Source organism: Tenrec ecaudatus, chromosome 13 (genome assembly GCF_050624435.1).
Source record: "Tenrec ecaudatus isolate mTenEca1 chromosome 13, mTenEca1.hap1, whole genome shotgun sequence".
Lineage (NCBI taxonomy): Eukaryota > Metazoa > Chordata > Mammalia > Afrosoricida > Tenrecidae > Tenrec > Tenrec ecaudatus.
Genome location: NC_134542.1, coordinates 32,130,819 through 32,145,159, shown reverse-complemented (window position 1 = coordinate 32,145,159; position 14,341 = coordinate 32,130,819). Strand labels below are relative to the sequence as shown.

The 14,341-nt window shown below is 43.7% G+C and overlaps 1 protein-coding gene across 4 annotated transcripts in view; it reads left to right on the top strand.

Annotated features, from left to right (window-relative positions):
* The window catches only part of ADAM23 (ADAM metallopeptidase domain 23), a 189,989-nt gene that overhangs the window by 131,600 nt on the left and 44,048 nt on the right, over positions 1-14,341 (top strand). For all 4 annotated transcript variants that reach the window (XM_075530315.1, XM_075530314.1, XM_075530316.1 and 1 more), the window contains exons 10-15: positions 1,712-1,783; positions 4,142-4,305; positions 5,426-5,510; positions 6,395-6,485; positions 8,860-8,908; positions 11,189-11,288. In XM_075530315.1, the coding sequence (XP_075386430.1) occupies positions 1,712-1,783; positions 4,142-4,305; positions 5,426-5,510; positions 6,395-6,485; positions 8,860-8,908; positions 11,189-11,288 (561 nt within the window). The remainder of the gene's footprint in view (positions 1-1,711; positions 1,784-4,141; positions 4,306-5,425; positions 5,511-6,394; positions 6,486-8,859; positions 8,909-11,188; positions 11,289-14,341) is intronic.

Below are 14,341 nucleotides of genomic sequence, written 5' to 3'. Positions count from 1 at the left end.
AGCTGCTAATATTCTCATTTTATTTTGTACATCATAATGCAAACACATTTTTGCTGTTCATTTTTAAAGCATCTTCAGATTTCTCAGCTGGTGGAATTTTTCTAGGCAATCTAAATTGCTGAGCTACGAACGGCAACTTCTTTATGTCAAGTTAAAAAAATTTGTCAAAATGTGTGACATTTAGATCGATAAAGTGCTGTATGGTTCAATTTACACACATTGAAATTGAGTAGAAACTACAGTAGTGTCACATGATTATATAGTGGTAGCAGTAATGTGAATAGTCATAGCTGTGTCATTGAAATTGTTGTGAATTAATGGAAATTACCAGTAGCATTATGCTAACAGTGTATTGCCCATTTATCAAGTATTGCCAGTGTGCTCTGTATTCTGAAAAATAAAATGTCAGATGTGAACTCATTAAGACCTATATCTTTGCTTGTTTGTTTTAAAATCCATAATCACAGGAGTAGTTTAAAGGGTGGGAATGGGTAAAGGAGGAAAACAGAGTATCGTGTGTTTCCATGTTTACGGATTTTTGATCTTTACACGAGATACATTACCTTAACAATCGTAACTGAAGACAGTCTTAAAAGCTTGGAGTGCAAATAGGAATAAGATGTGAATATGCCTGAGTGTTTCTCTTTCAGTTTAGAGTTTAGGTGGGGAAGTGGGATCAATGGTGGTACGTTGAGGGGATTGCAGTGCATGACTGGAAACAAAATGTGTATCAATTATTGATTGTGAAACGATGGTCTGCTCTGTGAACTGTCACCTAATTCACAATAAAAAATTAGAAATAAAAATAATAATACCGGTAGCCTCAACCACCAGTAGAGGGCATAATCCTCCCAGGGTAGACTTAAATTTCCACCGTCTTCTAAAGAGACGTGAAACAAAGTGCTGCTTGCTATCGATACAACCCTCGATATGTGGTGATAGAATTGTTCTATTCACTTACTTTTATTACTCTTATTAAAAATCATTAAAAAATAAGCTCTTCGCAAACTTGTTCAGTCCCTTCTGTTCTGACTGATCCATAGCAAAGGACTTCATTTGGAGCCAGTATTCCTCCGGGAGAGTAGAGGGCGGGCGAAGACCGGATGGATGGACACCGCGGCCGTGACCTTGGGCTCAAACGTAACAAGTATGAGCTTGGTGTAGGAGCACGCAGTGTTGTTTCCTGCTGCACATCGACCAGTTTGCCATGAGTCTGAACCAACTCCACAGCACTAACAACAAAAACATGTCTCTGGGAGAATACACCAAATCGAGGCATTCTGTACCATAGGCACTGTCTGAAATACTGCCAAAGGATTTTTTTACAATAGAAGTTTATAGTAAAGGTGTCCAGTTGGGACAACAGTTCTTGACCTTGGGCCTTTTCAGCTAGGGGAGCTTGCTTCGGTGAAGCAAAAGGTTGCCGTTGTAGGCTGCACGAAGCACTTGCTGTCAGGTGTCAAAGCTTCTCACATGGATTTCGATGGCTCCTCTTTGTGACTCCATCTGTCATGGGTAGATCAGATGTTTTTCTTTTTTAATGAATAGAGAGATAAAATAAGAATACTACCTTTTCCCACCAAAGCAAACTTCAGTATTTTCTACTTTTTGTGATAAGCTTGCAGTTTTTACAGAATAAAGGAATTCACTATTAAATATGATCGACAGTGCCTCAGCTATCTCTTTCTTTTCTCTCTCCTTTTCCCTTCAGTATAAGAAGTATCGCTCATCTCATGCCCACACCAACAATTTTGCTAAGTCTGTGGTCAACCTTGTGGATTCTGTAAGTATCCTGGTTTTCACAAACCAGATTTTACCCAGATGGAATGTTTGTCTGTTTCTATTTTCTATTTACTTGCGACTTTAGTTACCTTCTTTGAGCAAAAGTAAAAAATAGAATCTTTAAGCTCACCAGGCTAGAGTCTATAGAGTGATCTGCTTTATAAAGACATGCACTATACCAGGACCTTGGGGGCGGAGGAGTTACTCTCAGAATTCCCAAGAGAGGGTGACTTCCTAGCAACCCAGAACCTGGCCAAGACACACACGTCAGAGTAGATTAGCTACCCAGTGTACGTTACATTTGTGAAATACGACTTTGTTAATAATAACCGTATATACTCGAGTATAAGCTGACCCGAATACCAGCCATAGCACCTAATTTTACCACAAGCATTACATAAAAATGTGCTGGAAAACTCAGCTGATACATGAGTATATAAGGTAATAATAACATAGAAGAAATACTAGACGTAGAGGAAATAAGTTCAGAGGATACAGGTAAGATTGGGAAGAACTTTAGAGGGAAAAAAATATTTCCAATGTTCCTAAGTAGATCTCTTCAGGTTGTATGTGTAAATGACAGAATGAAGTGCAGTCCCCAAATAAAGTTAATTTGAAATAGATTTATCTTTTCACAAAGAGTTCTAAGTCTTCAAGTCTGCAGCACCGATGTGATGCTCGATTGAACTGTACATTGCAGAGAATGATGTTTAAGGTTTTCCTAGTCTTCAGTAGGAACTCCACGGGTATAATATGTTGTGCGCTGCATTTCAATAAATAATTCAAGTTGAATCGTCAGAAATAAAACGTAGTGTGCCTATTTTAATGTAATGTGCCGTTTTTGCCAACTAAATTATGTTTACATATTTTATTGTATGCTTCTTCTGAAATGAAAAATACCACAAAATAGCTCTTAATTATAAATTGCCAATCATCTAAAACATTGGTTCCCAGACTTACTTCACCTACCACCCCCTTTCAGACAGAAAAATAAAATTACTCAGCACTGCTTGACAATTAAATGCTTTGTGCTGCAGCCTGTAATCCAGGATAAAGTGTGGGTATATGCTTTTGGAGTCCCTCTGGATCGTTCCAGCGCCCTTCAGGGCGGGTATCCTCCATTTTGGGAAAGACTGGTCTAAACGATGCTTATTTCCTTTAAAGAGATGCTTTCTGAACTGCCCTATAAATGGCTCCAATTATATTCTCAGGTAAAATGCGGTAGGCAGAACAGAGCACATGTCTAATATAGATGGATGAGCATATAGTAACTTGTGAAGTTATGGTTAAACATCTGTGAGCAGTTTAGACTTGGTTGATTTATTTTCTTTTGTGTAAGACATTTTCTTATTTGCAACACTTTGTCAGTCTTCTCAAAGGTAAACTATAAGTGAATAGAGAAAAGAGAATGTTAGACACATTTTTCCCCACCAGGCAAAAGTTGCTTACCAGGTAGCCCCGCTGTGGGGGTGATCCAGCAGTGTTGGGGTGATCCAGAAGTGTTGAACAGCATCTTGTCTTGTGGGTGTCATTTTTGTTTGGGATCACCATATGAGATACCGAAGCTGACCAACATTAGCACTGAGAAGATATCACCTTGAACTTGCTCTTTGTTGTGAAGCTGTTTTAGCTTCACACAAATTCAGGAACGATGATAGCTCCTTCAGTGTTTGAAAAGGTTATTCACTTTTATGAATTAGTTTGGAAATTGAGCAAAATGACAATATTCACCGAAGTTGCTTAGTTGGCTACATGGCCAAACGTAGAGAAGTAGAGTCGACAGGTAACAATTCAGCTGTGTATGTGCTTGATGCCACCCAGTGAGAGGGTCAGACGGGCGGTAGAGATCTACTATTCCCTCTGAGCCATAGATCCTCAATTTTCTCCCAGTGGTATTTTATTTTTCATGGAATTCACCCTCCATATTGCTCGATGCTTGCCTAAACAACTGATGACCCAGCCAATCCTGCAGCGATAGCTCATGATACTCTACTTATTCAGAGTCCCCACATAGTACCTCCCTTGGAGGCCTGGAAGTGTGGATTTACGACATCTTGTTTTCAGCATCGCCCTGCCTTTAGAACCAACTCCTTAGGAGGTGCTTGCTGTTGCACTTGCTGGACTGATCTGGGATGGAAATAACCTTTGGGAGAGTAGGTGACATGAGACCGAGTCCCTTTGATACTTTTTGATGCACGCTGTTGGCAAAGAGAAAGGAAGGTTCTCAGCGATGAGCTAACGAAGACCCCGTGTTCTCCTCTCACCTTCCTTTCCTGCCCTCCCACTGACTCTGACTCACTGATCGTGCATGTTTGACCCAGTGGCTTCCTCCTGCGCCTGTCCTGTTGTCTGCCCTCAGATTTACAAGGAGCAGCTCAATACCAGGGTGGTCTTGGTGGCCGTGGAGACCTGGACTGAGAAGGATCACATCGACATCACCTCCAACCCAGTGCAGATGCTCCACGAGTTCTCCAAGTACCGGCAGCGCATCAAGCAGCACGCGGATGCTGTGCACCTCATCTCGTGTGTAGCTCTTTCAGCTTTTATTGTGACCTTTGGATCGGCGTTCGCCCTCATGTCCTTATTCTTTCAGTGAACTGATGTATCAGTTATTTGAACACAATTGATATTTACTCCTCTCTCTTATCATGAGAGCAAATCTTGGAGATAGGGCATCTGATGTTGGCATGGAGATTTGACACCATAAGCTTTGCCTCTAGGTCATAGGTCCCTAAATGTAATTGGCCCACTGCCTCCTTTTCAGGAGAAAAAAATTCGTAATCTCCCCCCTGACAATGGAATGCTTTTGTACTGTACCCCATGACCCAGAATAAAGTGTAGGTATCTGCTTTTGCCACCCCTTGGACCGTTGCAGTGTCCCCTAGGGGGCAGTCTCACCCACTTTGGGAAACACTGGTCTATGGCAGCCCATGACTCAACTTGGCTATGGCACTCCAGCCAATAAACACTTCCCTACACACAGCGGGAATGTCAGGCAGGAGTGAGGAGAAAAGGGTGCTCCTTCCGGCTGGGTCAGCTCCCTGACAGCGGCTTTCTGGAAAGCGGTGCAGTCGCAAAGACATGAACCAGTCGTCGGCTAAACTTAGTCATGGGCCACATGCAACAGCAAGAGAGTGTAAGACATGTCTTTGTCGATGGACCAGTGGTGGGGGGAGAATGAGGTTCTGTCGCTAAGGAAAAGGATACCATGGTTTTTCTCTGACCGAGTAAGAGGTTCCCTTTTTCACACATGGGTCTGCCCTGGAATCAGGCCAACCAGAATCCTCCTTCCTTCCTCTCGACTCTTTCCCATTTCTCAGTCGTAACACGGCCATTTGCAATGATCAGCAATATTATGCGTTACACAGTCTCTGCTAGCAACAGGGCAAGCTCTGTGTTCACTTTATCTTGGTGTCTACTCCTGGCCTGGTGTGTGGGGATTAGTAAGTACTCAGTGACTATTTGACCCCTGTAGCTACTCTGCCCACACCAGTGGGCCGGTTTTTGAAATACAGCTCTCCGCTTTTGAAGGATTACTTTGGCACGTTTGTTGTGGCAGGGGCGGCTTAGCCACATATTTTGAGAGCGTTTATAGCGTGGTTCCTGCACTGGTTCCCTGATAGCAGTTTCTTTCCTTTTTAAGGCGTGTGACCTTTCACTATAAGAGAAGCAGCCTGAGCTACTTTGCAGGTGTCTGTTCGCGCACCCGAGGGGTTGGTGTGAATGAGGTAAAGTTGACTACATTGTTCAGTAGAGCTTTCTCCTTGCATCTGAACTCTTTCTCTCCCCTGACCTGGTGCACTGCCCTTCGACCGCTTGCTTACAGTGCTACTGATTTTGAGAATCCAACTTGTGTGGTGTAGAGCCCCAAGTGGTCTTTGGTTCAGAAAAGAGGTATTATTTAATTTCATTGTGCTAGATTTTCAGCTTTAGCAAACAAATTAAACTTAGAATGTCCCAGGGATTTTTGGCCACTCAAGGCAGGGCATTACATTTTCTAACACTTATCTTATTGTTTTCTAGTTAAATACTCTACTGTCCATGTTAGCTTCTCCTCGTTTAAACCAAGGAATCTATGAGTATATCCAATTAGTATCTTTCTTGTCTCCCTACGTAACGAAAAACAAAACAAAACTTTACCTATCTGTCTGTGAATGGGCTGAAATAAATATCCCCTTAGTTTCACTGTTTGGGTTTCCACACTTTCATTTTTATAAAGGCAATTTCTTATAACCCTTGGCAACAGGACCCTCAAAACCGAAGGACCACCTTTACACCCTGGTCGGTACCGGGTTATTCCACTAGCCATCACTCCGTGGGGACCGGTTGTGTCCGTTGAGTTCATCCTTGGCTTGGTGTGAGCTAAATTGGGGACCTCCTCCTGAGACGTGTAGTTTATGTTTCCCCGTGAAAGCATCAAGTTCGGAGAGAGGGGCTGTCTGCTTCTTGGGCCCGGTTGCGAGGCAGGAGTGATAAGGAACATATGTCGTTTGCGATGCTGTACGGCTCTCCTTAGGGAGCTGAGCCGCTATGTGGTAACGATGAAGAAATAATAACTCGCTTTGTACACTCTCTCAAATGTTTCCCACACACGTCCAACTCTGAAAACCAGTATGGTCTTCCAATGGCAGTGGCCCAAGTGTTATCGCAGAGCCTGGCTCAAAACCTTGGAATCCAATGGGAACCTTCTAGCAGAAAGCCAAGTATGTACACTGACCTTCTTACTCCCTTTCCCGTGCCATGCTGTCTGTTTAATGCATGTCCAATCAACACATACATGTTTATTATTCCTGAGTAATTATAACTTAAATGTAGTATAGCTCCTTTCTCTAAATAAAATTATAAGCTTAAAGTGCTTCTTAGTCTGTTGGGGTTCTAGAATGTTCCCTTCCTAAGTCCCCCTAAATAAGAGACGTGGCTCATAGCCAACTCCTCGGGGGCTGTGTCAACTCTCTGACACACTGCAGAATACTGCGCTTCCGGATGCTGAGCACTCACCTACCCACCTCTCTTGGTGTGAATCCATCCAGTGCAGATGCAGGATCCCCACTGAGGCACTGTCTCAGTAAGAGTGCTGTTAGATTGGGATGTGCCTGTGACCTTTGGCCATATGGGGCTCTCTTCTTCCCGCCACCTTAAATTAAACTTTATCACCAAGCTCATCAAGAGAAAACATAACAAAGCACACTAGCAAAGATTTCCCTAAGGGAAGATCTGAGCTCTAAGGTCAGGCGCAAAGGGAATACAAACAGGGTGAGAGAGGGCTCATCCAGTAGAGACGTGCAGCCAGTGACCACCGGTGTCCCTCCTTTCAAAGACAGATGAGGGGCAGATAGGCAGAAACACCTACTTTTCTAGGGGCCCGGTGTCTGGGCCCCATGTGGTTACCAGGAACCCGTGGGAAAAAGTTTCTTTTACAACCACAGAAAAAGTGACTATAACTTTCATCAGTTATCTTCATACCAATGCAATTATGGAACAGAAGTTTAATGTATATATTTTATATGGAAATGGGACCTGGGATCATGAAAAGTCATAATGCAATCGATCCTATGGAAAGATGGATCCAGGTGTTTCTCAACTTGTTCTCTTATTAGGCATTCTGTAGAAGCCACCCCCCTGGTATTCCTTCTAATGAAAAGGTGCGATGCCAGGAATAGAGGTCTCCCTGCCCACCTCTCCTAACCTCTTCAGCAGAAAAGAGGAAAACTGACCCTAACGTGTTCCTACAGTGGATATTTTTGTGACCCTCTAAGACAGGGTAGAACTGCCCCTGTGGGTTTTGAGACAGGAATAGAAAGCTTCATCTCTCTCCCGAGGAGTATCTGGTGGTTTTGAACTGTTGACCCCCTATGCCACCATAATCATCATTAATGCACATCTTATGGGAATGTGAAACAAAATGTATATCTGGGGACTTCTTGATTCCCTTTAAGGGTATATTAAATTATCAGATAATGTAGTCTTCACAAATTGTTTAGTGGCACTTAGCAAACCCATGTGAAGTTTTATTTATTAATATCTTGGTCCGAGGATTTTCTTCCAAAGGAAGCATACAGCACACTTTAAAGGGATATTGAAGATGCAGTCAGCTGGCACAGAGGCCTGAGAATCGGAAAGGAGAGTGCCTGGATGCATGACCTTGCTTGGAAACCCTGGATCTGGGCAGAGGCCAGTGCTAGGCTCAGCCGAGAGAGGTTTCTGAATTAGAGAATGGGGTGGAGTGAGAAATCGGGCATTCCTAATGCCTGGCATAGTGCTTTCTTTTTGAAAATGTTTTATTCCTCTGTGAATTATCTGCTTAGGTAGGTATTTGATTAGCTCTTGAGTTTCGTTAAGTAAGTGAATTTGAAAGATTTTTTTAAAGATCTCTTTAAGATAGAAAAGAGAACAGGGGAAAATAAAGGGGGGGTCTCGGCACAGCATTAATGTTTCAGTCTCTAGTACATAAGCCAGGTTTGTGATTGTCATTTAAAGGAAGATAGGGGTTTTTAGAGTATCCTCTTTGACTGACCTTAGCCTAGTGTTCCTCTGGTTTCTGACCAATCATTGGAATCTCTTCGTTACGATCCAGAGGGCTCTGTTGAAGTGTCTTCTGTGATGGTGGGCTGTCCAGTACAGACAGGTGCGGTGGGAATCCCAGAGCCCCTGGGGAAAGACGCTCCGACCAGTTCAGAGATGGAAACACTGAGACCCGCGGCCCTCGAGCCACTTGCCCATGGTACTCTCATCTGCTAGAGCTGCTCGGAGAAGACATTAGACTCTCTGACCTCTACACCTGGGCACTTTCCACTAGATACTGGAACTAAAAACTTAGTTGAGTTATCTGACTGTCAAGAAGAAAGAGGCACAATTTAAAAAATGGTTTCCCATCTGTTTTCTTAGACAGTGTTGTATAATCCAGCTAAGGGTATATTGGCTTGAAACAAATTCTTGTTCTGTGGGACATCACCCTCTGGACTTATTTGGCATGGAGTGGGCGATAAAGAATTATTGCAAGAGCCATTATGCAGATTGAAGACATGACTGTTGTTTCTCTCTCCCCCTCCCCTGTTGCTTTTCTTGTTTCCTCACTAGAATGTGACTGCACAGAATCCTGGGGCGGCTGCATCATGGAGGAGACTGGGTAACATTTCATGATGCATACATTTGCTCTATGTTTTTCACTATAATTGCTGCATGTAATTAGACGCACAGTTTCTCAGGTAATAGCGTGCCATCCCGGCTAAGCCCTTAGTGTAAATTCCATCATCTATTGCCCGGTATCTTAGAAGAGAGAGGGCTAACTCACTTTATATTTTAAGCTTCCATGTGAGGCTGGCCATGAGAGTAAAGCATGTTCTTTGCTTCTGCTTCACATTAACCCTTTAAAGGGCGCACACATGATTAAATACTGCTCCTTTTAGAAAAGCCATTAATTTTTCAGTACACTTAGAATATAATAGCTAGTTGTCCACCTGAAGGAGTCTCTAAAAATCAATGTCGTGCATCAATGTCGATGCCAAGAAACTCAGAAATACATTTACAGTAATAAAATTATACCAGTCTACTTACATAATCAATGAAGTTCTTTTTTATAAACAGTTTGATTGGGACACAATTCAACTGTACAGTCAGTAGCTCAGTCATATCAAATGAGTTCCCTTTTTTCTTTAACTAAGGCAGGTTTATTGTACCCCCATAAGTTAGTCTTCCACCGATGCGCATGTGAGCATTCCTTCACCTGGCTGTCCTGTTATCCTGCGACTCCTTTGGGAATGGGAGAAACTGCTCCACAGTTGCCCTTTGTTTCACTGGAACAAGACCTGGAAACACAGCCCGCTTGCCCAGGGACCCCTGCCTCGTGGGAGCTACTTCTAACACATGGAAGTTGCTTCCTGCCTCACATGCTCTCCTCCATCCTGTGCCCATCCCAGGCGCCTTCCCCGCCTACCTGGATAAGCTCCGGGCATCTGTCCCTACTCACACCAGTTGCCCCAAGCCCTAACCTACTTGTGTGAAAAGAGTCCGATACTTACCTTTCCACAGATCTCAGAGGAGGTCAGCTCGAGGGGAGGAGAAAGCGTGCGCAGGCTTCTGGAGAGGAGGTCAGCCATTATCCCGCATCTCCAGGATGCAGTTTAAACGCGGACGTTCCAGCACCCACAGGCACTCTGTCGCTGTGCCCATTTAGTCACAGTGTGGCTTAAATAGAAGTTTCGTGTATGGACAGCTGTAGGGAAAACAAACTAAGACCACTTCTGACACAGGCCCTACAGGGAGATGCTTTCTAAGGTCCCCTCCCAGTTGAAGAGTGGATTATGTGGACTAATGGTAGGATGAATGAAACAACTTCAAGTTAGCTGGCATTTGCCATTATTGCCAACCGTGACCGATCTTGTCTGCCTCCTTACACTACCTCCTACAACAGGGACACACAAAGCTATAGGATTATGTCCTAGAATACGAGGCCGGAATGTGTCTATTTCAGCCTAACCTTGATCATGTATTTAACAGTCCCCTGTGTGCCGGCCCAGAGGAAGTAGTTTCATAATCAAACCACAAAGAGGCAATAGTTGTATTCCTGTTAAATCATGAATGTCCTCAAATCGATTTTGAGAAAGAATAAAAAGATGCTATAATTTATAGGCGTGTGCACACACAGAGACACGCATGCGTTCATGTGCATGACACTTCTCTTTCGGATTTCCTTATTTACCTGAATGATAGTACGAAAGCCTGCGTGACGTAGACGGTAACAAAACGACCCGCATTTCTCCCTCCTCCACAGCACAACTAGTAGGTCATGAGCTTTTTATTCAGAGCAGGGGTGCAAAATTGACTGCCTTTGCAGAGGTGTAGCAAATAAAAATGACCGCCCTATAAATATGGTCTAGAATGCAGGCGTTCTCAAACTACGGCCCGCGGGCCACATGCGGCTCACCATGGACATTTATCCGTCCCGCTGGGTGTTTTTGCCTTGTTTTTTAAATTTTACTTCAAAATTAGATGTGTGCAGTGTGCATAGGAATTTGTTCATAGTTTTGTTTTTGTTTTTTTAACTATAGTCCCGCCCTCCAATGGGTCTGAGGGACAGTGAACTGCCCCCCTATTTAAAAAGTTTGAGGACCCCTGGTAGATGAAGAGGCTTTGTGATCAGTGTTTTTCTATGCTATGCCAAGCCAGGTACCCGAACGGGCTTGAGGAGAAGGAGGCTCTAACCTACACCGCTAGTCTGTGATGTCCTTGCATTTCTATTTTCACAAAACCCTAACTCACGCGCGTGTTTGGCAGTTTGAGCAGCAGTCCTTCCTCGTCATTGTTACCGTGGCTTCAGAACCCAGGGTGAACTTTTTGCACTAGTTGAAGAGTTTTAATCTTCGGATGACTGTCTTTGATAAATTATTTGCATAATTTCTTTCCTCAGGGTCTCTCATTCCCGAAAGTTCTCCAAGTGTAGCATTTTGGAGTACAGAGACTTTCTACAGAGAGGTGGTGGAGCCTGTCTGTTCAACAGACCCACAAAGGTTCGTAACTGAGGGAGTATCATTATTTCTTCACTGGTTTCCAGTAGGCAGGGCCACCTTTCAGATGCGTGTCTTGGAAAGCAGATTTCTTGTCGGGAAGATTGATATTTACCTATGAAAAGCCTTTATCGTGTCGCACAGGAAGTCGAGTTTGAACAACTGACAAAGCATAGTTTGCATGTTCTGAATCTCTGGTCTTTCAGCCAAACCCTCATTCAAGGCACCAACCACCAAGCTTCTAATTAAGAATCTTTAAGAATGTCATGTGAGGGTTTTACCTCTTGTCTAAGGGTTAGTGGATTCAATTAAGACACAGTACTACATTCACCTGCTTCCATTTCTCCTTACCTTTCAACGTAGGGGACAATGAACTCTTTGGCTTTTGATATGCTTGTTTTCATGGAAGTGTGATTTATTCCCACAAGCAGGAATCACTACTAGTATCAGCTAGAAAAGAATGACCCACCATATTTTCAATAGCCATAGATGCAAATAAACATCTTTATTATGTAATCTCTTTACAGGAAGTTCTGATGGTCTAGTGTGCTCCTTGCTGGCCTGCTAACTGCAAGGTTTGCAGTTCAAGACCATGAACTTCTCCATGGGAGAAAGATGAGGCTTTCTACTGCTCTGTAGAGTTACAGCTTCAGTAACCCAGAGAGGCATTTCTACTTTGTCCTATTGACTCCAGGGCAGCCAGTATGTCAGTGAGTCTCTTTTCTGAAGAAATTCCATGCTTTCAATTGGCATTTCACCAGCATGGTTCTTCGAGACCCACAAGACTCTAGTTCTGCAGTTGCTGCCCACAATTCAATTCCATAACTCAAGACACTCTGCAAATTGGAAGAGATCTTCAACATTTGCAAGAAGTACTTTTTTGGTATTAGAATTCTCCCGGAGCTTGAAAATGCTTATTTCTGCCTCATGGTGTACAAATCTGCAAGCCTATTGCAGAAATAGTGCTGTCTTTCTCAGAACTATTCATGTGTTTGATGCATCCTTGGTAGATGCATTTAGGATGCTTTCCCAAACCCACATTCTGAAGCGTAACCAGCTGTGGGCTTTGGGAATAAGCGACTGCAGACCTATGATAGCATGTGTGGAGCTGACGTTCAAGGGGCCAAAAGACAGGGGAGTAGGGAAATTCTAACGGTGCATGTGCAAATATCATGTTTCCGTTTAAACCATGACTTTGTAAGTCAAATTCAGTTCATGGCTTTACAACATGGATGATGATCTTCCCAGATTGAGCACTTGGTAAAATGTATGTGTTATTAGCATTTTTGAAAATCAGTGACTAATGCAGATAACGGACAGAATAATTATTTCTACACCCATAATGATGCGATCCACTGTCGTTAGGAGATGGTGGGGTGGCGCCTGACATCTGGTTAAGATCTCAGGATGACTATGGCAAAAAAAAAAAAGCAGCAGTGATTTTAACGTGACCAGGCTCATTCAACTGAGCCGCCTGCCTTTCAGGGCATTGATGTCAATGCAGCAGAAACCTGAAATCTTGCGAGCATTTACAATGAGGGAAATCGGTAATCATGAGCTCAGATGAGCTGCCGGCGTGTTTGAGTTTCATTACACGTGGCTGATCCTCGTGGTGCAGCAGCTCCCCCGCTGACTGTAAGCATCGAGCTTGAGGAACCAACACTGGGTTGTTGGAAAGTTCGCGCCTCACATGTGCATACAGGATCCAGTGTGAGATTTTCCAAACTGCTGGTGAGAAGGAAGAAAGTGATTCCAAAAATTTGGGAACTCAATAAACATGATATTACCTTTCTAATTTGCAAAAAAGCAAAAACACCTGGTTAACAGATCATCTGTTTTTTGCTCAAACTACGTATTACAGTGGTTAAGAAAGCAAAACAAAACAAAACACCAACTGTGGATTCCAATAGCACAGTTTTATGTGTACGAAGGTAAGTAAACTCCGTCACTGCCAAAGAGTTGATTCCATCTTGTAGAGCCCCTCTAGGATTGAGTGGGGGCCTGGTGGGTTCTGAGACGGTAGCTCTTGATGGGAGCAGAAAGCCGCATGCTTCTCCCTCTGGCTCCCGCATGCTTCTGGCTCTGTGGTCTGCAGCCCCACTGGTTATCCTGAAACCCTTCTTCAACAAACATATCCAAACGGGAAACTATTGTTTCTCACCATACCTCCGTCTAGGTTGGTGTACTTCTAAAGGTGGGGTTCCCGCCTCTCAAATGACTCCCTAAGGAATTCTCCACCTTTAGATTTACGACCTGTCAGGGGCAGTTGAGGCATCCCTGAGGGCATGTTCCTTTTAAATACATTTTGGGTGTTGGAAACAAAAAGAAGTCTGAAGGGACAAGACCAAGACTGTGGGAGACGGTGGATAGAGCCAGGTTTTCTCAATGAAATTCTCGGGGAACGCCTGGCTGCCCTGGAAGGATGAGCAGGTGCCTTGTCCTGATGGAAAACAATTCCTGAGGACGATGTCGCCAGCTGTTTTCTCACTAACACAATTTTCCATTTTCTTAAAACATCTTCATTTATAAGTTCCTGTAATTACCCCATGTCCTTCAAGAAACCATGTCAATTTCTCCTTGGGAGTCCCCCCAAAAGCAGTTGCCATAATTTCTGAGCTGACCTCCCAGCTTTGCATTAGCCCAGCAGGGCACCTTGGAAGCCGTTGATTTGGTGGCCCTTGCTCTTTGGAGAGAATGAGTGAATCCAAGATTTGTCCTCAGTTAGGATTCATCTTGTCAAATCAGCCTCATCAGCTTCGATCTTGCTGCCAGGACTGAGAAGTGCATTATGTTTGGGGCATCCATTCGGTCAAAGTCTGAACCACGGAGATGCTGAGCCCTGCGGGAGCCCAGCTTCAGTAGCTGTCTCCTCAATGGCGATTCTATAGACTACCCCCAGTTCGTGGACTTCAGTCACAGTTTTTTCATTTGTCCAGGTGGGTGGTCTTCCCTGTCTTGGCTTATTTTTTGAGGTCTTCCTGACCTTCCTTCAAACTGATGGATTCATCTAAAAATGCTGCAAAGCTTCAGTGACTTGGGAAAATATCTGTAGTAAA